Source organism: Lepus europaeus, chromosome 3 (assembly GCF_033115175.1).
Source record: "Lepus europaeus isolate LE1 chromosome 3, mLepTim1.pri, whole genome shotgun sequence".
NCBI lineage: Eukaryota > Metazoa > Chordata > Mammalia > Lagomorpha > Leporidae > Lepus > Lepus europaeus.
Window position 1 is genome coordinate 117,348,936 of NC_084829.1, and position 24,763 is coordinate 117,373,698.

The following is a 24,763-nucleotide window of genomic DNA, read 5'->3' on the forward strand; positions in this document are numbered from 1 at the left end:
CCCCATTGAAAACTATTCTTAATTCAGCAGGCTCCACCAAGGTCACCGATACTGTAAGCCAATCAACCATCATTATATGAAAATAGGTAATTATTCTTTCTCATCCCAATAAACAAGTCACTAAATCTGGCCCATTTTACTATGCATGGTGACACAGATATTCAATAAACACTCTTTTTCTCATCCTGACCACCACTGTTTTAGAATTCACATGTTCTTTTAAGACTACTAAGAAATTTTCCTGACTGGCTTCCCTGTTTCCAATACCATCTATATTAAATCCAGTTTCTGTCATCCAGTACAAACCAGAATACTGTGCAGAGTGAAAGAAGATATTAGTAATAATTATATCAGTATAACAGGCATAAACTGGGACTGCCCTACGCAAACCTGAGACAGATGGGCCCTTTTCCAAGTCGTTGCTATCACGTGACCCCCTGCTTACTTTTCAGTCAGAGCTCTTATCACTCTCTTTCTCTCATTTTATCCTTCACCCACACAGAATAACTCAGAGTTTTCCAAATACATTGTTTTCCCTCAGTCCTGTGGGCATCTTTACATGTTATGCATTGTGCCTCAAACCCTAGTTCAACAGGTGCTCAGATGAGATATCCCATCACACAGGAAACGATCTGACCTCTGGAAGATGAGTTTATATGTTCTTGTTTTTTTTTTTAAAGATTTACTTATTTATTTATTTGAAAGGCAGAGTCACAGAGAAGCAGAGGGAGACAGAGAGACAGAGTGAGAGAGTAAAGTCTTCCATCTGCTGGTTCACGCCCCTCCCCGCGAATGGCCACAATGGCCAGAGCTATGTTGATTCGAAATCAGGAGCCAGGAGCTTCTTCCAGGTCTCCCATGCCGGTACAGGGGTCCAAGAACTTGAGCCATGTTCTACTGATTTCACAGGTCATAGCAGAGAGCGGGGTCAGAAGTAGAGCAGCCAGGACTAGAACTGGAGTCCATATGGGATGCCGGTGCCGGCACTGCAGGTGGTGGCTTTACCCACTACGCCACAGCGCTGGCCCCTTTATGCTCTTAGTAGGAGTTCCCATAGCTCTTCATATCTAATCCGTTTGGGCACCTCCACTAACATACAATTATCCATTGCTTTTCAGTGTTGCTCACTTTATTGTACATCCCTTGAAGGTAAAACCACTTTATTCACATTTTTTTATTACTAGAGCCTAAATGGTACCTATCCACAGTGAACCGAAGTATCTTTTTTCCCCTAAATGCCTTTTAAGGAAATGGATAAACATGTTCTTTGATACAAGTCCCTCTTTGACCAATGAAGGTAGAAAATGCTCTTCACACTTTTGTGGCATTGGTTTTTAACACATTAGATATTTAATGTTTTGTTTAATGGGGTCATTTGTCAAGGTTGGACTCATTTACTAAATGCTCATCAGAACCAAAGGATTTGGTCATAGAACAAAACAGCTGAAGGAAAAAAATAGAATTAACATGATACAAATGGAAAGAAAAGGGACAGCAAGAAAGAAGAGAAGAATACATCCATAAGGCTTAATAAAAGTATAACCCAGTCAGTCTTTCCAAGGTACCCATGTATACAGAAAAGAGACCTCTTCCTTTTTCAATTAACATTAAGAAAAAGAGTCTTTTATATTTTGATTTTTTTCATGAAGGCCTATTAACCATACATTGGTATTTTGGGATATAGCATTTTAAGTACAAACCACCCTTTTTTTTTATGATCTGCAAACTACATTTATTGATTATGTACTGGGCATACCATATACAAGACAGGTAACATGGGGGCAGGTAAGAACTTGAAGAAATTAAATACACAGGCTAATTTTACCACTAATTCTAACTACTAGAGAAATACACACAAAATTTGTACAAGTTATTCTTCATAATGAAATTTTGATGCCTGTTAAAGGACAACAACCTACACATATACTAAAATAAAAATATTTTAAAAATTGTGCTTAACATCATAGAATTTCCCTAAAATGGGTTGGTAAAATCCTATGCAGGATTGATCCTTAATGTATACATATTTCCCTTAAAGATTGTTTGAGTAGTACAAATACTTGGACTCCACTGCCAAGAATCTAGTCAACAACTACATATACAGTTCCTCTAAGAAACATCATAATTAACTCCTTTTCTCCATCAAAGTCCACCTTATTTTCAGCAAATTCTCTTCAAAGCCATTTATATGTCTTTTGTCTGATCATCTTCTTCAAGTTTCCTGATTTCATTTTTAGACAATTTATAGTTTCACGACTTACTTTTTTTTTTAAACTTTTATTTAATGAATATAAATTTCCAATGTACAGCTTATGGATTACAATGGCTTCCCCCTCCCATAACTTCCCTCCGACCCGCAACCCTCCCCTCTCCTGCTCCCTCTACCCTTCCATTCACATCAAGATTCATTTTCAATTCTCTTTATATACAGAAGATCAATTTAGTATATATTAAGTAAAGATTTCAACAGTTTGCACCCACATAGAAACTCAAAGTGAAACATACTGTTTGAGTACTAGTTATAGCATTAAATCAAAATGAACAGCACATTAAGGACAGAGATCCCACATGAGGAGCAAGTGCACAGTGACTCCTGTTGTTGACCCAACAAATTGACACTCTTGTTTATGGCGCCAGTAACCACCCTAGGCTCTTCACGACTTAACTTTTAATTTCTCCTTCAGCTCTACAATTTCAAAGCTTGTTTTTTTCTTGGTAGCTTCTAATTTTTCTCTAGTTTCACTTCAAGTTCTGCAAACTCTGTTTCATGCTTATAGACTCATAATGATAGCTGACGAGATGTTAATAATTGTTGCATCACTGCTGTTGGGTCTTGAAATATCATTTCATCATAGAACTCTGAAACCACTGTTTTTCCCTAGCATTACATTCGTGTCCGATTGAAATAGTTTGGTTTTTTTTTGTTGTTGTTGTTTTTTCTGACAGGCAGAGTTAGAGAGAGAGAGAGAGAGAGAGAGAGAGAGAGAGAAGGTCTTCCTTTCCGTTGGTTCAACCCCCAAATGGCTGTTGTGGCCAGCACACCGCGCTGATCCCAAGCCAGGAGCCAGGTGCTTCCTCCTGGTCACCCATGTGGGTGCAGTGCCCAAGCACTTGAGCCTCCTCCACTGTCTTCCCGGGCCACAGCAGAAAGCTGGACTGGAAGAGGAGCTACTGAGACAGAATCCGGTGCCCCAACCGGGACTAGAACCTGGGGTTCTGGCGCTGCAGGCGGAGGATTAGCCTAGTGAGCCGGGGTGCCGGTCTGATTGAAATAGTTTTAATAAGTGGTACAGGGTTACAGGTCTTTCATTAGGGTCAATAAAATCTTGATGATTATTTCAAATTCACCCCATCCTGTCAAGGTAATTTCATATGGAGGCTTAGTAACAACTCTTAGAAGGATTGCCATAACTTTCGTGCAATTTAAATTGGATTTTCTTCCCATATGCCGACATACCCTCATTTCTATATGGCTTTACATATACCGTCCACTGATGTGTGTGCCCATCTTCTTCTCTTTCCAAAATATCGAGCGATATTAACCATAAACTATTGGTTCAACAATAGTTATTCCCTTTACTCTCCCGCCGGAGTCAGACCCAAATTCGGCCATTCTCTTGAACATATTGTCCCATGGAAGAAGCCGCTGCTGCCAGGGAAAGACACTGGGGCCGGCAGGGTAGCCGCTCCCCTCAGAGCAGCTGCTCCTCCATGCAGGCACAGCTGGAGGGTTTCTGACTAAGAGAAGGCAAGTCCCAGTGCTTGAGGCGCTCAGCAGCGGCCAACCCTTTCAGGCAGACACCGTCCTTGAAGGCCATTCAGCCCCGGCGCAGGAGGAGAGCCCACACTTTGGTTCTACCATTAAAACTATCTAAGAAGCTTTGGAGTTTATCTAGGATAAAGACATTCTCATTTTGTGTCCATGAGCCTTAGTGACGTCTACTTCTGAGGTCAACTAAAGTATAGGTCTGTCCAAGTTTTTAATAGACAAATGGAATTTACTTCTCAAGAATACAATTTTCATCAATAAATTAATAAAATAATTCTATTTTTATTTTACAAATTGACTTTATTTACTCAGGAATACACTGAATATTAAATGCAAAATTTTGCTTAATGTGCTATGAAATTAGGATAAACAACCTATGAAGAAGAAAAATGTACACATTGCAAATACTGTATATAAAAACTAAAGTTGGTTTTTTAATGACCTATAGTAAAAATTCCTTTTGTAAAGAAATATTTTATCATATTGTTTTTTAACCCTTAATCAGCTGTCTATCTCTACCTACTGATAAACGCTTTTCTCCTACATTTATCATGCTTATTTAATATTTAGGATTTTCTTGGCATTCATTTTTACAATTTTCCCTTCTTAAATCAAATTTTTCAGCTACAGTTTGATTCTCCACTTCACTTAAATTCCTTCTAATTTTTTTAGCAAACCCTTTTCCATCTTTCCAGATAGTTTTATCTGACTTTAGAGACTGGCTTAGAGAGCCCTCTACTGGTCTGATCCTGTGTCAAAAAAACACTAGTTTTCGGAGATCTATTGTTTTACTTGTTTTGGCCAATACAGTAATTGTATAATTTAATTAAAATATTTATAGAGAATGGCAAAGTTATAAATTCAATATTTCTATCAAGAATACTGTTATCAAAGCAAATTATAGTACTTTATAGCATAAGAATACTATTTTCAAAAAACTGTATGTGATTAAATTCAGTACTGTACCAGAGTCTTATCAGAGAACAGGAGTCATAAATGAAACCATGCAATAACAAGTTACTCTGATATATCAGTAACTAAAGTATTAAGAGTAAGCTGGAATCTACGTTAAAGGGCTCTGCCTCAGGTAAATTTGATACTTATTTGCTTCTCTCTTATTTCCTGATTTTAATATATCAATGCAAACACATGAAGACATAATGAAGAGAAAATTCCATCTAAAGGGATTTTTTTAAATCTAGGTAAAAAGACTTTGATGAGGAACACGAAGAAAAATGTCCATAAAGGGAAATATCCATCATAAAAAAGTTATCTGGTAGGGCCAGTGCTGTGGCATGGTAGGTTAAGCATCTGCCTGCAGTGCTGGCATCCCGCATGGGCACCATTGCCTGTCTCGGCTGCTCCACTTCTGATCCAACTCCCTGCTGATGGCATGGAAAAGCAGCAGGAGATGGCCCAAGTGCTTGGGCTCCTGCACCCACATAGGAGACCAGGAAGAAGCTCCTGGCTTCAGATTGGCCCAGCTCTGTTGAGGCCACTGAAGAAGTGAACCAGAGGATGGAAGACCTCTCTCTATGTCTCCCTCTTTCTATCTATAACTCTGCCTCTCAAGTAAATAAATAAATCTGTAAAAAAATAGTTATCTGGTCTAATTTTTGATTCCCACCCTACTCCCAAAAAAACTAACAGGTGGAGCTGGCATCCTGGCACATCAGATAAAGCTCTGCTTGGGACACCAGCATTCCATAAGGGAGCATTGGTTCAAGTCCTGGCTGCTCTGCTTCTGATTCAGCTCCTCCCTGCTAATGTGCCTGGGATAGCCCTACTGCTGTGCCCCTGCCAGCCACATAGGATACTTGGATGGAGTTCAGGACTACTGGTTTCACGCTGCACCCCTCCACCTGCCCCCACTGCAGCCATCTGAGGTATGAAACAATGGATTAAGATCTCTCTCTCTCACCCCATCAGCCCCCATCTCATCTGCTTTTAAAATAAATTTTGAAAATATGGCTTTCTTTTCCTTTGAAAATAAGGCAATTATAAACTTTATACAGAAAAACACACAAGTACATTTTCAGAAACTTCTTAAAAAGGAGGGTTATAAATAGGAAATGTAGCCCTTCCAGTCATATAAATTATGTTAAAAGCATCATGGACCCTGTTGTCTGTGTTCCCATTAGAATGCACTCTATTTACAAGCAAAACCTATTTCACCCACTTTCTATTCTAGGTTCTAAAGATTGGTTTACCCATATGGAACACAAGTAAATTCAGAAGAAATGGAAAATTGTGTTTTCTGGTGTAATCTCTGTAAGAGCTATTTTTCACTTTTATAACCTCAGAATTTAGCACAGATGCTTAGGAACTGTTTTGGTGAATGGGCTCATTCAGAAAGGTGGAAAATATTCAGAATGAAAAAGACTTTTTGGTAAAAAAATTACATAAAATAAACAATGATATAATCAGACAATATGACAAATTTGGGAAATGCATTTTTCAATCAAATCATAAATAAGACTAATTTATATAAAATAAATTATATAAATTTTAAATTATAAAAATAAAATAAAGAATATTAGATATTTTCAGAACAAGAAATGTCAATGCGTCTTAAATATATAAAAAGCAGCTCAATATCAGTCAAAAAAATGAGGATACTTCAAAAAGTTTGTGAGAAAACAGAATTGAAGGTATGACTTTATTCTGATGTGAAAAAAGTATTTTTCATACCACATGAAAAATGCATATTATAAAAAAACTATGAAAGGATTTCAAAAATCTACATGCACCAAAATAAACTCATGTTTTAAACACTTCCCATGAACTCTTTGAAGTACCCTCACACACATTAAAGCCTTTGAGATAACTCCTCCTGCATTTTGTATAAATCTACCCAAAGGGAAAAATTCCCAAAGTTTGGTAACACACTTAACATGGCTGGGAGTAAGCAGGTGGAAAAAGGGGAGTCTTATCTCTCACTGTCTAACTCTGCCTGTCAAAAAAAAAAAAAAAAAAAGGGCAGTCTTAGACACTTCTCTCCAGAACAGCAATTTGATACAATCAATAAAAATTAGTCATATAACACCTAGAAATTTCATTTCTGGGAATTCATTTACACAAATAGTTACACCTGAGCAAATCGTATTTATAAAAGGTTATTCTTGGGGCCAGCACTATGGCACAGCGGGTAAAGCTGCCGCCTGCAGTGCCAGCATCCCATGTGGGTGCTGGTTCAAGTTCCAGCTGCTCTACTTTGAATCCAGCTCTCTGCTATGGCCTGGGGCCCCTGCACCTACATGGGAGATCCAGAAGAAGCTCCTGGCTCCTGGCTTCTGGCTTCAGATCGGCACAGCTCTGGCCGTTGTGGCCATTTGGGTAGTGAACCAGTGGATAGAAGACCTCTCTCTCTCTCTCTGCCTCTCTGTAACTCTGCCTTTCAAATAAATAAATAAATCTTAAAAAAAAAAAAAAAAAGTTGTTCTTCACAGCATTATTAATAATAGCCACAAACTAGAAACAATCCGATTTCTGATGAGGAAGCAGGTTGAATTTATGCTATCTCTGTAAAATGGAAAATCACAGACCTGTAAAAGAAAAGGGATGCTACCTATTTAGTGACATGTGAATAATCAATTGAAAATGCCCTAATATTATAAGTATATTAACCCACAACTTACAAATAATCACAAAATTCTCTGTAGTCTTACCTGCAAAGTAGCCACATAAGAATCATCACAATTTACATAATGTCCTAACATGGCATGTTGTGCCCGTAATTCATTATCCCTTATCCTCTCATGTAGGTGGGTAATTTGTTGCTTCTGCCTGTAAAACATAATTTAATATCACATTACAAAGAATATACTTTTCTAGTAGATAGCTTTAAGTAGAACTTCTAGTATTTCAAAATTTTACATAACAGTTTAAAAGTATTATCAAATGTAAAATCATAGAGAAATTTTTTACTTTTAGGAACATGAGATATGTAGAACTACAGTTAAGAATGTATTTATACTACAAAGTAATTCTGGCAATAATAGAATTCAGTCTTCTTTATTCCACGAAGTCATGCTTTGTTTTCTTTTTGTTACCTAACATAATGTTATATCCTTAGTCTGAAATGTCATTACCTTGAAATCAATTCCATTCATCCAAATTCTCCTCAACACTCTATGTATCAATAGAAGTTTTTGAGACTCTTCACTGTCAAGAGTAAAAAGTATTTTTATAAAGATTGTCTAGCTCAGTAATTGTTCTACACATGCATAATCTTGATCATCTCCCAAACTGCAGTCTACACATAAGCATCGGCAATGGTGGAGAACTCAATGAGAGACTTAGATCTTTGGGCAGCTCTGACATCTTATTCACTAACATAATGTCATGTTGGAACCAGACACACAGTTTCAAATCTTTTTTTCAGAAATTATCTGAAACAAGTAATTTAATTTAGTAAATGTGTAACCTTACATATTTTAAAACTGTTATATGTCAGGTATGATGCTAACATCTTTATCATCTTTAAAAGTTCAATAGCAAGTCTCATAATTAAGATTATGAGAAAAGAAATCTTTTAAGAAATAATAACAGCAGTGTGGCTAAACAAATAACTTGATGTTATTCAAAATTACCAACAAAGAAACTTTTTTAGTAAGCGAGGTTATGAGTTTCTGACTGCATTAAAGAGCTTGTTCTAGCCGGTGCCGTGGCTCAATAGGCTAATCCTCCGCCTGCGGCGCCAGCACCCCAGGGTTCTAGTCCCGGTTGGGGCACCAGATTCTGTCTTGGTTGCCCCTCTTCCAGGCCAGCTCTCTGCCATGGCCCGGGAGTGCGGTGGAGGATGGCCCAAGTCCTTGGGCCCTGCATCCACATGGGAGACCAGGAGAAGCACCTGGCTCCTGGCTTCAGATCAGCATGATACGCCGGCCGCAGCGCGCCGGCCGCGACAGCCATTGGGGGGTGAACCAACGGCGAAAGGAAGACCTTTCTCTCTGTCTCTCTCTCTCTCACTGTCCACTCTGCCTGCCCAAAAAAAAAAAAAAACAAAAAAAAAAAAACAAAAAAAAAAAAACAGCTTGTTCTACTTATTTTCATGTATAAAAAATCATTATTCTTTAAGGAAATTCACATAGAAACATGAAATAAGAAACAGTTAAATTAGGGGAGAAGGTTGAACACTTTTCAATAACACTTCAAATACTTTGACATTTTATAACAAAAAGGTCTTTTTCCAGGTAATTAAGAACAGTGATCTGGGAGATGGACAACAAATGAAGTGGGCCCTCCCACTGCTTCAGCCCAGTGCTAGGAGAGTTTTCAAGCTCCAGCTCAGAAACTGTGGTCTCCCTGAGTAGAAGAGAAAAGGCTGGGCATCTGGAGACACCAAGGCAATGACAGCGCCTACAGTGCTTGGTCACCGCTGAGCACTCAGCTGAACACTAACTAATGCATTTATGAGCAAACTACTGAAGGTGTATGTGGATAGAGAGGGGGGCAACAAAAAGTTTAGAAGGAACAGAAAAATGTTAGCCATCTCTTTTATAAGGTCTAAAGATTAAATTGTGCATCCTACAGATTCCTTCATAATAGAATTAGTTTCCTACCTTGAAGAGAATAGAGAAATGAAAGAACAAGTTGGGCTTAGAATAGAGAAATGAGGGAGCAAGTCCTAGATCGCTTGCTGACAATAGCAATATCACATGAATACTTAGCAAACCGTTTCAACCATTAGATAACAACTTAAGAAAACTCAAATAATAATCTCATAGCTTGATTCACTTCACCATCAGCAAAGTATACAGTAAGTAGAAAAAACCTCCCTTTCAGACCAAAGGGAAAGAATGTTTTAAAGTGAGAATATAATTTTCCTCATGGGCATTGACTACCTTAGAAAAACTACTACAGAACATGCCTGTGACTATAGACTTGTAGTTCAGGCCACCGAAGATTAGAGATGGGAAACGGGCACTCCCTTGACTTGCATCCTCTGGTCTGCTTTAACACAAACCAGGAGGAAAAGAAAGCTAGGCATCAGAAGCAATGGGTGGCAGGGCTATTAATGGCTGATCTGTACAGTGATCTGCCCTCAAGGAGACCCAACAGGCCAGTCCACTGCAGTGGCTTTCAATGTGGTAAGCCTGGGCTTCAGCAGAAGTCAGCTTGTGAAGAGCCCTGGCAGCTCTGCCAAGAGTTGGATCACTGGAAATGGACCTGCCCTGGAGTCGAAGGATGCCCAGGTCAGAGCCACAGATCTTATTGGCTCTAAGCTGAAAAGCCCTTCACTCAGCCCAACTTCCAAAGTGACCACTGCAGCTGAGGGGATGGTCAAGTAGGGTCAGCAACATTGCAGGCAGAACTGTAAATTTCTTGTTAGAGATGCCCCCTGCCTTTACCTGGCCAGCTCTCCTCCCAGGCCAGCCAAGTAATGAAAGTCAACAGAGTGCCTTCCCCTAGGAGGTTCACACCTCCCTTAGGATATACCCCATGTGAAGAGATAGATAGGTCTGGGCCTCTGAATTTACAAGGCCTAAAGCCCACCAGATTATTATCAAGCCCCTTCTATCAGGTTCTATTTGCCTCTCAATCAGAAAACTTAATTGTAGCTTAGACAGCACCTTTCTTAGCTCCTCTAATAATGACTCTGTCCTTTGTTCTAGGCCCTGTCTAGTGCACTTGGGCCTCATTCCTTTGTAATCATAACCTCTACTCTACCACCAATGGCTCTACTCCCAACATGTGTGTACTGATGGTCCTCTTCCCCACTTAATGCTGTATAATTGTTCAAACCTGGTAAATGCCACTCTTAGGATCATTGGTTACTATCCTCACTCTGTCTTTTATGACCTTGTCTAAATATGATCAGAGTCGGTGAACTTGGAAGGCTTCCATAGCCTTGGCAACTCATGACGACAGCCTAGGATGGTTACTGGCGCCATAAACTAGAGTGTCAATTTGTTGGGTCAACAACAGGAGCCACTGTGCACTTGCTCCTCATGTGGGATCTCTGTCCTTAATGTGCTGTCCATTGTGATTTAATGCTATAACTAGTACTCAAACAGTATGTTTCACTTTGTGTTTCTATGTGGGTGCAAACTGTTGAAATCTTTATACTAAATTGATCTTCTGTATATAAAGAGAATTGAAAATGAATCTTGATGCAAATGGAAGGGGAGAGGGAGCGGGAGGGGGGAGGGTTGCGGGTGGGAGGGAAGTTATTGGGGGGGGGGAAGCCATTGTAATCCATAAGCTGTACACTGGAAATTTATATTCATTAAATAAAAGTAAAAAAAAATAAAAAAAAAAAAACATTGATGGCATTTTAAACTGGTTGAAATATAATATATGTGAATGACAAACACTAGGGAGAATTATTTCCAAGCTGGAGATGTGGATTTGTGTGACTTTGTACTTCTTTTAAAAGTTTACTTCCTTACCACTTTTTAATTAAATCATTAAAACATGAAAAAAAAAAAAAGTTTAGAAGGAACAGTGTCTGAGGCTCACATGGGGCTTGGAATACTGCCCATTCCCAAATACCACAGTGAAAAACTTAATGATACAGGGCATTGGTTAGCAGGACTTTTCAGCTAGGGCAATTTTGATTCCAGGGGACATGTAGCAACATCCAGAGACTCTTGATTCTAACAACTGGAACAGAATGTTACTGGCATAGAGGCCAGAGATGCTAATAAATGTCTACAATAAACAGGGTGGCCCCTCTATCTCCAACAAATAATTATCTGACACAAAAAGCAAAGAGTACAGAGGCCGAAAAATCGTAGATTTATAACATGTGTCTTATCTCAGTAGTGGGGAAAAATTAACCCTACAGTGAATATAGCTCTAGTGCCAGCTCACACAATTTAAAAGAACAAAACAAGAACAAAAAACTGCTGCCTTGAACAAAGCCTAGGAATACAAAAATATGTAGTATCTAAAACTAGTTAAAATTCATAATGTCTGGCATCAAATTAAAAACTACTGAGATTGTAAAGAAGCAGGAAAATATAGCCCATTAAAAAAATCAATCAACTGAAACAGAACTGACACAGATGGTAGACATAAGACAAGTACACTAAATCAGCTATAAATGTACCCATATGTTCAAGAAGCTAGAAGAAAAAATGTGTTAACTAAAGGCATGGAAGGTAGAAATAATTCATTGAATGCAATTAACAGCAGATTAAGATAGTGAAGAAAAGACTAGTGAAATTGAAACACAGTGGTGGAAACTAGCCAAAAAGATACACATGGAGAAAAAAAGATGAACAAGTAAAAAACAAAACAAAAAACTCAACAACAATGACCTGTAGGACTATCCTAAGAGGTCAAACAAATGTATAACTGGAGTCCTGAAAGAGGAGGTTAAAAAAAGGGGAGGAGCATGCAGGAAAAAAAAAAAAAAACTATAGATAATGAGCCAGAATTTTTCCAAATTTGGTAAGAACTGTATACCCACGATTCAAGAAGCCCTGTGGAACTGCAAATAAAAACCACAATGAGGTTTCACCTCACCTGAGTTAGAATGGCTCTTACACAGAAATCCAAAAACAGTAAATGCTGGTGAGAATGTGGGGGGAAAGATACCCTAATCTGCTGTTGGTGGGAATGCAAATTAGTTCAGACATTGTGGAAGACAGATCTACCAAATGACCCAGCCATCCCACTCCTGGGGACTTATCTAAATGACATGATATCAGCATATGAAAGAGTTATCTGTACTACATGTTTATTGTCATTCAACAACCCAAATATCCATCAACTGAAGACTGAATAAGTAAACTGTGGTCTATGTGGGAGACCTGGAAGAAGTTCTTGGCTACTGGCTTCCAATCCCTCAGTTCTGGTTGTTGCAGCCATTTGGGAAGTGAACCAGCAGAAAGATGGAAAACCTCTTTCTCTCTGTCTCTACCTCTCTCTGTAACTCTTTCAAATAAATAAAATAAATCTTAAAAAAAAATTGTGGTATAGATACAAATACAGATATAGATATATAGAATGGAATACTACTCAGTCATAAAAAAAATGAAATCCTGTCTTTTCCAACAAAATGGATGCAACTACAAACCACTACATTTAGTGAAATAAACCAGTCCCAAAAAGAAAAATAGCATGTGCTTTCCCTGATCTGCCGTAAATAACAGAGTACCAAAAACTGTAATATGTAAGAGTTGCATGTACATTTTGCAATTTGATGATTGCTCACAGCCCTTGTCTCCACTGCTGAGGAACAGTATGTTTTTTTCTTCACACTATTTATTGAACTCTTTACTTAGTATAGGATTGATCTTATGAGAATAAAGTAAAAATTCCTAAAATTTAGCAAACTCAATCCAAAGATAAAAAAAAGAAAATAAATAAAAAAAAGAAAAACAACAAAATGGGATCTATCCCATAAACTGCAAAATAAGTTTTACATTTGAAAATTCATCAGCTGCCTAGGAATGAAAGGAGCCTCCACAACTTAAAAAGGCATCTAGAAAAATCTACAACTTTATCCTAAATAAGACATGAATATAAACAACAATTAGCACTGGTTTTAAAAAAAAGTACCCTTGACTTTTTTCCCAATTACCATGATACACAACACATTTAATTATCCCTAGGAGAAAATATAATTAAGTAACATTAAGGTTTCAGGAGAAGGGGCTGGCTTTGTGGCATAATGGGTTAAGTCACTGCTTGTGTTACCAGCATCCCACATGGGTGCCAGTTCAAGTCCCAGTTGCTCCACTTCCATTCCACCTCCTTGCTAATGTGCCTGGGAAAGCAGAGAAAGATGGCCCAAATCCTTGGGCCCCTGAACCCACATATGAGACCTAGATAAAGCTCCGGGCTCCTGGCTTTAGCTTGGCTCAGCTCCAGCTGTTATGGCCATATTGGGAGCAAACTGGCAGGTAGAAGACCTCTCTCTATCTCTTTCTCTCTGTAACTCTGCCTTTCAAATAAATAAAATAAATCTAAAAAAGTTTCAGGAGATTGTTATATACAAATGAATTGCTTTTACAGAGCTTTAGTACTCAAACATTTAAAAATTTTGAAATGTCTAAAAAAACTTACATAAATTTTATCTAAGTTATTTAATTTTAAAAAAGGTTTTATTTATTCCTTTTTAATTATTTGAAAGGCAGAGCAACAGAAACAGAGAGACAGAGAGAGATCTTTCACCTGCTGGTTCATTCCCCAAATGCCCTCAATAGCTGGGGCTGGGCCAGGCTGAAGCCAGGAGCCCAGAAACTCCATCTGTCTCCCACATGGTTGGCAGGGATCCAGGTACTAGGGCCTGTCTCCCAGGGTGCACATCAGCAGAAAGCTGGATTGGAAGCAGAGCAAGGACTTGAACCCAGGCACTCCAATATGAGTTGTGGGTACCCAAAGCAACATCTTAAATTAACTGCTGTGCCACAATATCTACCCTCCTTAAATCACTTAATTTTAAACATTAATCATAAATACAGTTAATATGGTATCAGACCTGACACACAATAGTTAGAGGAAATATTACTTGAAAGTTGCTTTCCATTTACTATTTCCTAACTGTAGCTTGGGGAAAAAAGGCATTATCTTTTAATCCTGATAGTGCATTAACATTGTAGCTAACCTGCTACCTGAAGCAGAAAACAGAGAAATTTCTAGTAAGGAGTCACACTAAAGTGACTGAGGAAGATCACAGAAATTAGGCAAACTGGACCAATCCTAAGTCCTTGAAAGGACAAAGCTGGAAAGGGACAGACACATGGCATCAACATATTTGTAAGATTCTAGTTCTTCTGATTGTTTTTCATTTTGAAAGGCAAGGCAACAGAGATACTTAGAGAGACAGACCTCCTCCATCTGCTAGTTTCACTGCCCAAATGTCCACAACAGCTGAGGCTGGGCTACTCTGAAAATAGGAGCTCAGAACTCAATCTGCGTTTTCCCATGGGTGGCAAGGACCCAGGGAACTTGATACCCGCTACCTCCCAAGTGTGCACATTAGCAGGAAGCTGGACCAGATGCAAAGTAAGGACCAAAACCTAGGCACTCTGATAACCGGACTCCAGTAACTTAACCACTGAGCTAAACACCTGCCTGAGATTCCAGTTCTACTCTAAGTAGAGAATACAAAGGTATTTGTTTCATTAATTTATTACATTAATCTACATTTCCATATGACTGAAATATTTAGTAATTAAAAAAAGACTCACCGATCAATTACAATTTCTTTTTGCCTTAGAAGTCCTTCTTTTATTTTCAGCACTGATTCCCACTTACTGAAATCTTGATAGGCAGGTGAGTAACTCTGATGAGATGATCCAGTCAAAACCTGCATAGACATATTTACAGTGTTAGTATACTAAATGTGTCTTTCAGGATATTTATATACTACTATTTTCTCAATCATTAAAAAATAGAAAACTACATCTTTGATGGTTTTTAAGACCACCTGAAACACACTTGCAAAGGCCAGCATAACATGGAGAATTTCAAGTAAGTTCGAAAGTAAATGTTAAGGAAGAACTGATGACAACAGGACATAAAACCTGGCTAATTATACTATTATATAAAAGCTCACACCTTTGTGGAAATGAGAGCTTTCTGGATATAAATGATTAATCCTGGCCTAAGGAAAGCAAATATAAAGGAATGTAACACGGCTCAACTAGCCGAACCTTACCAGAAGGGTTTCTGTGAGGAAATAAAAGCAGTTTCTGTAGTACACAGATCAAATTTTCATGTAGCACATCATTTAATTAAAATTTCAAAATCACAAAATTTTCACAAATAAGTGTGTCCACAGAAATATGATAATTTCAATGATTACTGTTCTCCAGTGTGAATAAAATAATTTAGAAAAACTCTGCTTGGAATTTAACAAAAGTTTCAAATATTCACAATACACTCACAACAATGAAAATTAATATGGTAAATATCCTCAAATTTCAACAACCAAAACAACATTTTTTAATTTTAGTATCAAAGGTTCAGCTGTGTTCCACAAAAAGAGATGTTGAAATCCTAACCTCGAATATCTCAAAGAGTGACATCATTTAGAAACAGGGCCTCTGCAGATGCAGTAAAGGTAAAATTAGGTTGTTAGGGTGAGCTCCAACCCACAGTGACAAGCATCCTAACAGAAAAGTGAACTTTGGATCTATACACAGAAGGAAGACTATGTGATGAGATACAGGGGGAATATCATGTGAAGATCAAAGCAGATATCAGAGTAATGCAAATAAATTCCAAGGAATAACAAGACTGCCAGCAAAACACCAGAAGCTAAGGGGAGGCCTAGGGCAGATTCTTCTTCATTGCCCTCAGAAGGAACCAACTCTGCTGTCACCTTAATTTTCAGCTTCTAGAACTGTGAGGTAATATACTTGTGGTGGTTAACCCACAGAGATGGTGGGACTTTTATTACAGCAGCTCTAGGAACCTACTCCAACCTGCAAGTCAAATAGGAACCTAAGAATGTTGCTATAAAAACACCACAAAGCAACGTAAGGAACATTGAAATGCACAGTCCTATTTTTGTTTTTCAAAGATGCTATTAACAAGGCCTACTTCTGAGGAAACCATCAATTGTGTGACATCAACCACTCCTACATTTATCTTTTAAATTAAGATGTTTGTCAGTAATATTAAGATGGGAACTCTCCTTCAGGACAGGATGAACAGACTATGGTTAGAAATCTGTTGATAATAGCACATAACTGTCATGTGGGGAAATGACACAAAGGGCTATAGGGACAGGTTAGTCAGAGGTTCTGCCTCTGAATTTCATTCTTTCCCTTGCCTAACATACCCCCAAAGCTGATATTCAGCCAGCCCACAATAGTACACATATGTTAGTTGTTACAACACTGTGACTGGGAACTCACTGCTGCCCAAATTCCATGACTGTTCTTGTCGCTGCCTAGCCTCATAATCCAACAAATAGTTACTCCTGACAAGTAAGGGAGCTACATGACGTGCTCCATCCATAAGTGGCAACCCTTCTGATTGTCTGATTCATGCACAAATTGGTCTCCCCAAATTCTCTCATCCAAACACCATTAACTAGTGTACATTTAGTTGCCAAAGCTAGAACTCAAACCCTAGCAGCCCAACAGAGAAGCATCTGCTGTTAAACTGCTTCTACCATGGCCTAATAAACTTAGGTATTCCAAATTTTATATTTTCACAAGAGCTTGAAAATTTTCTCAATGAACTTCTCCTTAAAGCTAAAAGAAGATATGGCACTATAAACAACACTGTTACTTAATGAGAGAAATCCTCTACTAATTGAAACTCCATGTTACCTAATGACTATCAATTTAATTGGAGTTATCTGATGAAATTACTTTTGCCAAACTGTGACTCAAACAGAAATTCAATAAAGCTAATAAAAGATAAGCAAAACAAACTATTGTATCAGCAATTCCAAAACTCAATGTAACATTTGGAAATTCAAAGAATGATACGGTGAATTATTTGTACTATAATTTGTACACTGATTTGGAGACTGATAAATACAACATTTAAATTCTAATTTCAACTAATATTTAAGTATTGCTTTCTGCATATTGTTATCATATCTAACAAAACACTTCTAAGGCAGCTTAAGGATTTATGGTCTCCTCTTCAAAAGATCTAAAAAAGGTTCTTCCATTTCTAATTATAACAAACCCAAAAGGATCTATACCATGTTATTTGAAACTATCTTTTATTTATCTTTTTGCCTATTTTAGTGAAATACAGGCAATAATGACCTTCTCAATAATGCATTAATATTTCTTACAAGTCTTCTAATAAAAAATTTGTCCTATGACTGACAATTCCCTTAAGGAGAAGGCTTTTTTCTTTTTAAAAATACCTCTTGAGATCAAGAATAATAGGGATTAAACAGACAGATCAAGTAGGTCTGAAAAAGAAAGGTAGTTTACAACATTATTTGGTTATACAACACTTGAACCACTGGCAGGAAGAAATGTTAAAACACCTGCTAAATATTTTCATGGATATGCATAAAACAAGAGTATTCTGATTTGTAACTCCCTTGATCTAAGCCCTTTAGATCAAAAAGCAAACAAAGCAAACAGAGCTTGAACTATTTTGCTGGGCAAACAAGAATAAGGAAAAAGGATTCCTTTGATTGTGATTAAGAAGATACAATATATAAGGGGGCTTCTTCAAACAGTTGATATATGGGATGCCGGCACTTCAGGACAGGGTGTTAACCTGTTGCACCACAAAGCAGGCCCCAAGCAGTATTGTGAAGGTGATCATTAGCCTAGTAATTAAGATGCTGACTGGGATGTTCATATGATCACAATGCAGAGTGCCCAAGTTCAATCCTTGGTGCCAGATCCTTTTTCTGGTTTCTTCCTAATGCAAACCCTTGAAGGAAGCAGTGATGGTTCAGGTAACTAACTAGATTCCCACCACCCACATGGAAAGCCTGGATTGAGTTCCTGGCTCTTAGCTTTGGTCCCCTGATGGCTACAGGCATTTTGTAGTGAACTGATTTATGGGAGCTCTCATTTTCTCCATCTTACTCTGTGTGTGTCCCTCTGACTCTCAATTAAATATATAAATGAGGAACTGATTTTTTTTTTTTCAGGTAGTTTCTCCCCAAATCTAAAGTAAAGACCAAAAGAAGAAAAATGCTAGGAAATGTAATAAGGTAGGATTTGAATAATAATGATGCATGTTATAAACTGACTATTTAAAGTAACAGATGCAGAAATTCAATTTAAAATAATATCACTAACATTTTGCATCACTGAAATTTAACACACTTTTAAATAAAAAATGAGTTGAAGTACATGAAAATGAAAACACCAAAACTCAAGAGAAGAGAGTAAAAGTGCTACTACCTGCTGATTCACTCCCCAAACGCCCACTACAGCCAGAACCCAGATGGGATCCAGGAACACAATCCAGTCTCCCACGTGGGTGCCAAAGGCCCAATTATTTCAACCATCACCACTGCCTTCCAGGGTTTTAAGTTCTTATCTTTAGAAAACTAGGAAATACACCCAATGAATGTGGATAAAAGAAAATAAGGCTAAGGACAAAAATTAATAAAGTTTAAAACAGAAAAATAGACAAAAATCATGTTTAAAAAAGCTAGTTATTTGAGAAGATCAATAAAATTCACAAACCTCTGGCTAGACTAAGAAAGAAAAAAGGAGGAAGATGCAAACTCACATCAAGAATGAAACAGAAGGTTCAGGGTATCAGATTAATTAGAAGGACAATTAACAGAGTTACTAGAAAGAATTCTGCAAACATAAATTCAACAACTTGCAATGAAATGGAGAAACTTCTCAAAAAACATAAATACCAAAATTTAAAACTCATCCAATACAAAAGGATAATTTGAATGCTCCTATAAAGTATTAGAACAACTGCATCTGTTTAAAACAATACTTTCTAAAAAGTAATCTCTAGGCCCAATGGTTTCACTGTGGAATTCTACCCAATGTTTATAAACCTATTCTTCACAGACTCAGAAAAGTGAAAATTTCCCAATTCATTTTATGAAATCAACACTGCTCTGATATTAAAGATGGACAAAAGAGGAAAAAAGAAAACTTGACAAATATTCCTCATGAACAGATTATTAAAATTAAAAAAAAAAACTTTTATCTAATCCAGATAAAGATATATACGCATTAGGTTCATCCCAGAAATGCAAACTGACCACATTAATACTCTAATTAAAACACTATTAGAGGCCGGCGCCATGGCTCAACAGGCTAATCCTCCGCCTAGCGGTGCCAGCACACCGGGTTCTAGTCCTGGTCAGGGAACCGGATTTTGTCCCGGTTGCCCCTCTTCCAGGCCAGCTCTCTGCTATGGTCCGGGAGTGCAGTGAAGGATGGCCCAAGTGCTTGGGACCTGCACCCCATGGGAGACCAGGAGAAGCACCTGGCTCCTGCCTTCGGATCAGCACAGTGTGCCGGCCGCAGCGGCCATTGGAGGGTGAACCAATGGCAAAGGAAGACCTTTCTCTCTGTCTCTCTCTCTCTCTCAGTCCATTCTGCCTGTCAAAAAATTAAAAAAAAATTTTTTTTAATTAAAAAAAAAAGCACTATTAGAGGGCTTGCACTGTGGTACAGTAGGTTAATCCACCGCATGCAGCACTGGCATCCCATATGGGCGCTGGTTCTAGTCCTGGCTGCTCCTCTTCCCATCCAGCTCTCTGCTAAGGCCTGGGAAAGCAGTAGAAGTCCTTGGACCCCTGAACCCACATGGGAGATCCGGAAGAAGCTCCTGGCTCCTGGCTTCGGACTGGCACAGCTCTGGCTGTTGCGGCCATCTGGGAAGTGAACCAACAGATGGAAGACCTCTCTCTCTGTCTCTCCCTCTCACTATCTGTAACTCTACCGCTCAAATAAATTAAAAAATCTTTTAAAAAATAAAAAAAAGCTATTAGAACTATAAGTAAATTTAGCACTATTACATGATTCAAGGTCAATATTTTAAAAATCAAACAAACTTCTACATACTAACAAAAGTTTGTAATAAAAAATGTTATCATTTACATCAAAAAAATACTTAAAAATAAAAATTTAACCAATTACGTGGAGGATCTGTACACTGAAAACTATGAGTAAAGCATCAGTAAGAAATTATAGAAAACCTTTAAAAGGAGAAAGGTACTTAGGTATTGTTAAGATATCAATTGTCCCTATACTGATTTATGAAGTAAATTAGTCCCTACTGGGGCCGGCACTGTGGAGCAGTAGGTTAATCCTCTGCCTGCAGTGCTGGCATCCCATATGGGAGCTGGTTCTATTTCTGGCTGCTCCTCTTCCAAACTAGCTCTCTGCTATGGCCTGGAAAAGCAGTAGAGGATAGCCCATATGCTTGGGCCCCTGCACGCACGTGGGAGACCCAAAAGAAGCTCCTGGCTCCTGGCCTCCGATTGGTGCAGCTACAGCGGATGCATGGCCATTTGGGGAGCGAACCAGCAGAAGGAAGACCTTTCTCTCTGTCTCCTTTTCTTCTCATTGTCTGCAAATCTACCTCTTAAATAAATAAATAAAATCTTTTTTAAAAAATTAGTCCCTATTAAGATCCCAGATTTTTTTTCAAAGTTGGCAAGTCAACCTTAAACTTTCTATGAAGATGTAAACAATTTACACTACCTGAATTCCAGACTAATAATATCAAGTATTCCTAATAGCATGCTGTTGACATTAAAGACAGACAGATGGAGACTGGTGCTGTGGCATAGCAAGTAAAGCCGCTGCATGCGGAGCTGTAGTGCCATTTTGAGTCCCAGCTGCTCCACTTCCAATCTTGTTCCTGGCAAAGGCACTTGGGAAAGCAGCAGAAGATGGACCAAGTCCTTGGGCACCCATGTGGGAGACCCAGAAGAAGCTCTTGGCTCCTGGCTTCGGATAGGCTCAGCACAGCCAAGGAAATAATCAAGAGTGAAGAAACTACCTATATAATGGGAGAAAATATCTGCAAACAATTCATTCAACACAGATTAACATTCAGAATTTATAAGGAATGCAAACAACTGAACAGAAAATATCCACAAATAATCCTATTTTTGAAATGGGCAAATGACTTGAATAGACATTTCTTAAGAAATGATTCACAAATGGTCAATGAATATATGAAACAATGCTCAACATCATTAGTTATCAGGGAGGTACAAGTGTAAACCACCAGGCATCCAAGTATACACAGATTTCAAACATTTTTATACCAAAATAAACTTTTAATTCCATTTTTCCAGTTATTATAGAAAACAGTATGGAGATCCCCCCCAAACAATGAGGGGAAAAAACCACTATATATATATATATATATATATATATATATATATATAAATCCCACTACTGAGTGAATGTCCAAGGGAATTAAAATCAATCTGTCAAAGACACACTCACATGTTTACTGTAGCACTACTGAGCCCAATACAAGGAATGATAAATGTTTGAAATGATAGGTATGTCAATTACCCCGGCCTCATCATTATACATTATACCCTTCATATATTGGAATGTCACATCGTGCCCACTAAATATATATAATTATAATGTGTGGATCAAAAATAAAAGAACATGTCAAAAGATAATCCTACTTAAATGAGTATTTTTTGCAAAAAAAAAAAAAACTCAATAAAATTGATTTTCTGAAGGTAATTCCAGATAAATGTTAACATATATTTGACAACACTAGAATCAAAATGAACTTGCTATAATAAATTTGAAAGAATCCTAATGTGTGCCAACAAAGGAGCTGATAATTAATTATAGTAAATGTATACAAGTAAAAGTATACAGTATATAGTAAAAGTATAGAGAATACCAGATGACAATAAAATAAAACTATTACACTAAACAATATAGATGAAATTCAGACATTATGCTAAGAAAAGAATCGCAACATAGAACCATACATACTCAATGACGATAAAAATCAGAAGAGTGAAAATGGGCAGGATGTAGGGTATCAATATATAGACAGAGAAAAGTCATGAATGAAACCTACTGGGCTTAGAAACCCTATATTTTAATCTGAGTGGTTGTTAAAAGGGTAAATATATTTCTTAAATACAATGGAACTATTTTTATATTTAAGATTAACACAGTTACGCAATTCAGGGATGTTAGATCTCAATAAAAAATAAATAATAACCACAGAAAATACTACACCTTATTTCACTCTCCATATTAAATTAGAACTAAGAAATGAAGGCCCTATCTAACACAGAATGCTTACGTACACCAAGGTGCATGGTAATTTTTTTTTTAAGATTTATTTATTTGAAAGGCAGAGTTACAGAGAAAGAGAAAGAGAGAGAAAGAGGGGCTCTTCCATCCACTAGTTCACTCCCCAAATGGCTGCAATGGCCAGAGCTGGGCCAGGAGCCAGGAGCTTCCTCTGGGTCTCCCACATAGGGGGCAGGGGCCCAAGCACAGCCATTGGCTCCCCTCTCAGGTGTATTAGTAGAGAGTTGGACTAGAAGCAGAGCAGCCAGGAATCAAAGTGATGCCCATATGGGATGCTGGTGCTGAAGGTGGCAGCTTGACTCACTACAAGACAGCATTGGTCCTGTACAGATTTTAAAAGGCATGGTCCTGGCTCTAATTTCCTATCTCTTCATCTCTTTCACACAATACTGCATCTGCAAATAGTCTTGAGATAGAAGAAAAGGCTAGATGAAGGTAAATACTCTACACCAAGAATGCAAGAATGCAACTGACTCTCAAGAGCTGTGAATACGCAAGGAAAATAAAATAGCCTTATATTACAGCAGAGGGCAATCCTACTTCCTAATGTAGAAGAGAAAAGTATTTTTATATTCAAGTATTCTCTCCTCTATTTTCCATTAATAACATATTATTCCCAAAGAAAACAAGAATTTCTATTGAGTAAAATCATAACTAGCCATGACTGATATACCATTATGTGGAAATTATATATTGGTAGTAAAATACAAATTTTGACATATCCCCAAAATCCTAGGTACTGTTTTGGCAAAATAACAGGTATCAAAATTCACATACTGATAAAATAGAAAATTCCAGTTGTTATGTTGTTAATTTCATTAGTAAGTCTCGTTTCTACTTCACTATAGCCAATATTAAGTGATTAAGGAGAGCACAATTTAAACTCATGAATATATAATTTATAACTTACAAATAAAAATAAAACTAGACATGAACAGAAATATAAAATATAATGATAAATGCTCACAATTATATTAGCTACTTTGAAGTAAGGAACAGAAAGTGTTATCAAAAGAACATTTCAAAATCTGCAAAGATGAAATAAAGACTCTTTTTACTACCATTTTCATATAAATTTAGCAACTGGAAAACTGGAGGTGAAAAGGAATTCTTCATATATATGTATTTTCCCTACAAATGCGTAAGACAAACTATTCTTTGTTGGTTATGGAAGAACATAGGAGAGTTAACACGAAATAAGAACCCTAACTCCCCTGCACATAGATCTTAACTATAAAGGATCATAAACAGGTATGTCTTATTGGAAATGGGAAATTCCACTCTCTCATAATTGAATAGAAACAGCAAGCACCCATAACAATCTCAAATACATGTTAATTAGATGAGCCCCAGATGCTAGGAAAAGTTGCCAAAATATGTCACTTAACAGTCAAACATGCTTCTAATAAAAGTTTACTATAGTGCAGCTGAAAATAGTTCAAAATTCTTTGGCCTGGACAAAAACTATCAAATTTAGATAACCCAAAGCAACTACACTCAACTAGAATACAACCTCTTCAATTCTTCACGTTTGTTATCTCCCTCTCCTTCATTTGCCTTTGTCCTTGAACTAATTCATCATTCACAACATGTCAAATAGCACAGCAAATCTTCCTGTTTCCTGGAATAGCCTATCTGCAAAGATAATCCACAAGTGTTTTTGTTGGTTAAAGAATATGATACCTCACCCAGAAAGTAAATAAATTCACAAAGTTCAATAATGAAGATGAAAATAAACTACAAATAACATGGAATTTTTAAACCTTTTATTTACCAAGAAAAGAAAAAATATGTATTACATTATCACTAAAGGCCGCTACATTTAATATAAAAATCTATATCTTACTAAGTTTATGCAATTATTTATGAAGTATATTGCTACATATTTTCTCCAAACAATTCTCAGTAAAAGGAAGTCTACATCTTGATCCTCAAAATTTTAATTACAGAAGGAACTATGTTCTTAATACTCATTATTCTATTTCTTGTATTATTAACTATGCATGGCTTTCTTTGTCATTCTAACATTCTTTACTGAAATAAAAATTCAAACATAATGAATTACTTCGAAAGTAAAAGACCTTGGAGAAAATGGTAAAAAGAAACTGGTAAGAGGAGAAAAAACAGAGATATGTGTGTGTTTCATAAAAATACATGTGCATGAAAATGAAAGGAACATGAAAGTATTTCTAATTTCTACCATGATCCACAATTACTATTCACTCTTGTCTTTTGAAGGAAGGCACATTTTCCCTCTCAAAAATCAACCTATATCTATTATGTTTAAAGAAATACCAACAAGGGGCTGGCGTCC

General features: G+C 37.3%; 1 protein-coding gene and 1 pseudogene across 2 annotated transcripts in view; both read right to left on the reverse strand.

The window, feature by feature from the left end:
• The window catches only part of CEP85L (centrosomal protein 85 like), a 228,405-nt gene that overhangs the window by 52,423 nt on the left and 151,219 nt on the right, over positions 1-24,763 (reverse strand). For both annotated transcript variants that reach the window (XM_062186677.1, XM_062186675.1), the window contains exons 4-5: positions 14,917-15,035; positions 7,438-7,555 (exon numbers count right to left, since the gene is read on the reverse strand). In XM_062186677.1, coding sequence (XP_062042661.1) covers positions 7,438-7,555; positions 14,917-15,035 — 237 coding nt within the window. The remainder of the gene's footprint in view (positions 1-7,437; positions 7,556-14,916; positions 15,036-24,763) is intronic.
• On the reverse strand, positions 2,185-3,625 carry LOC133757074 (YEATS domain-containing protein 4-like; annotated as a pseudogene).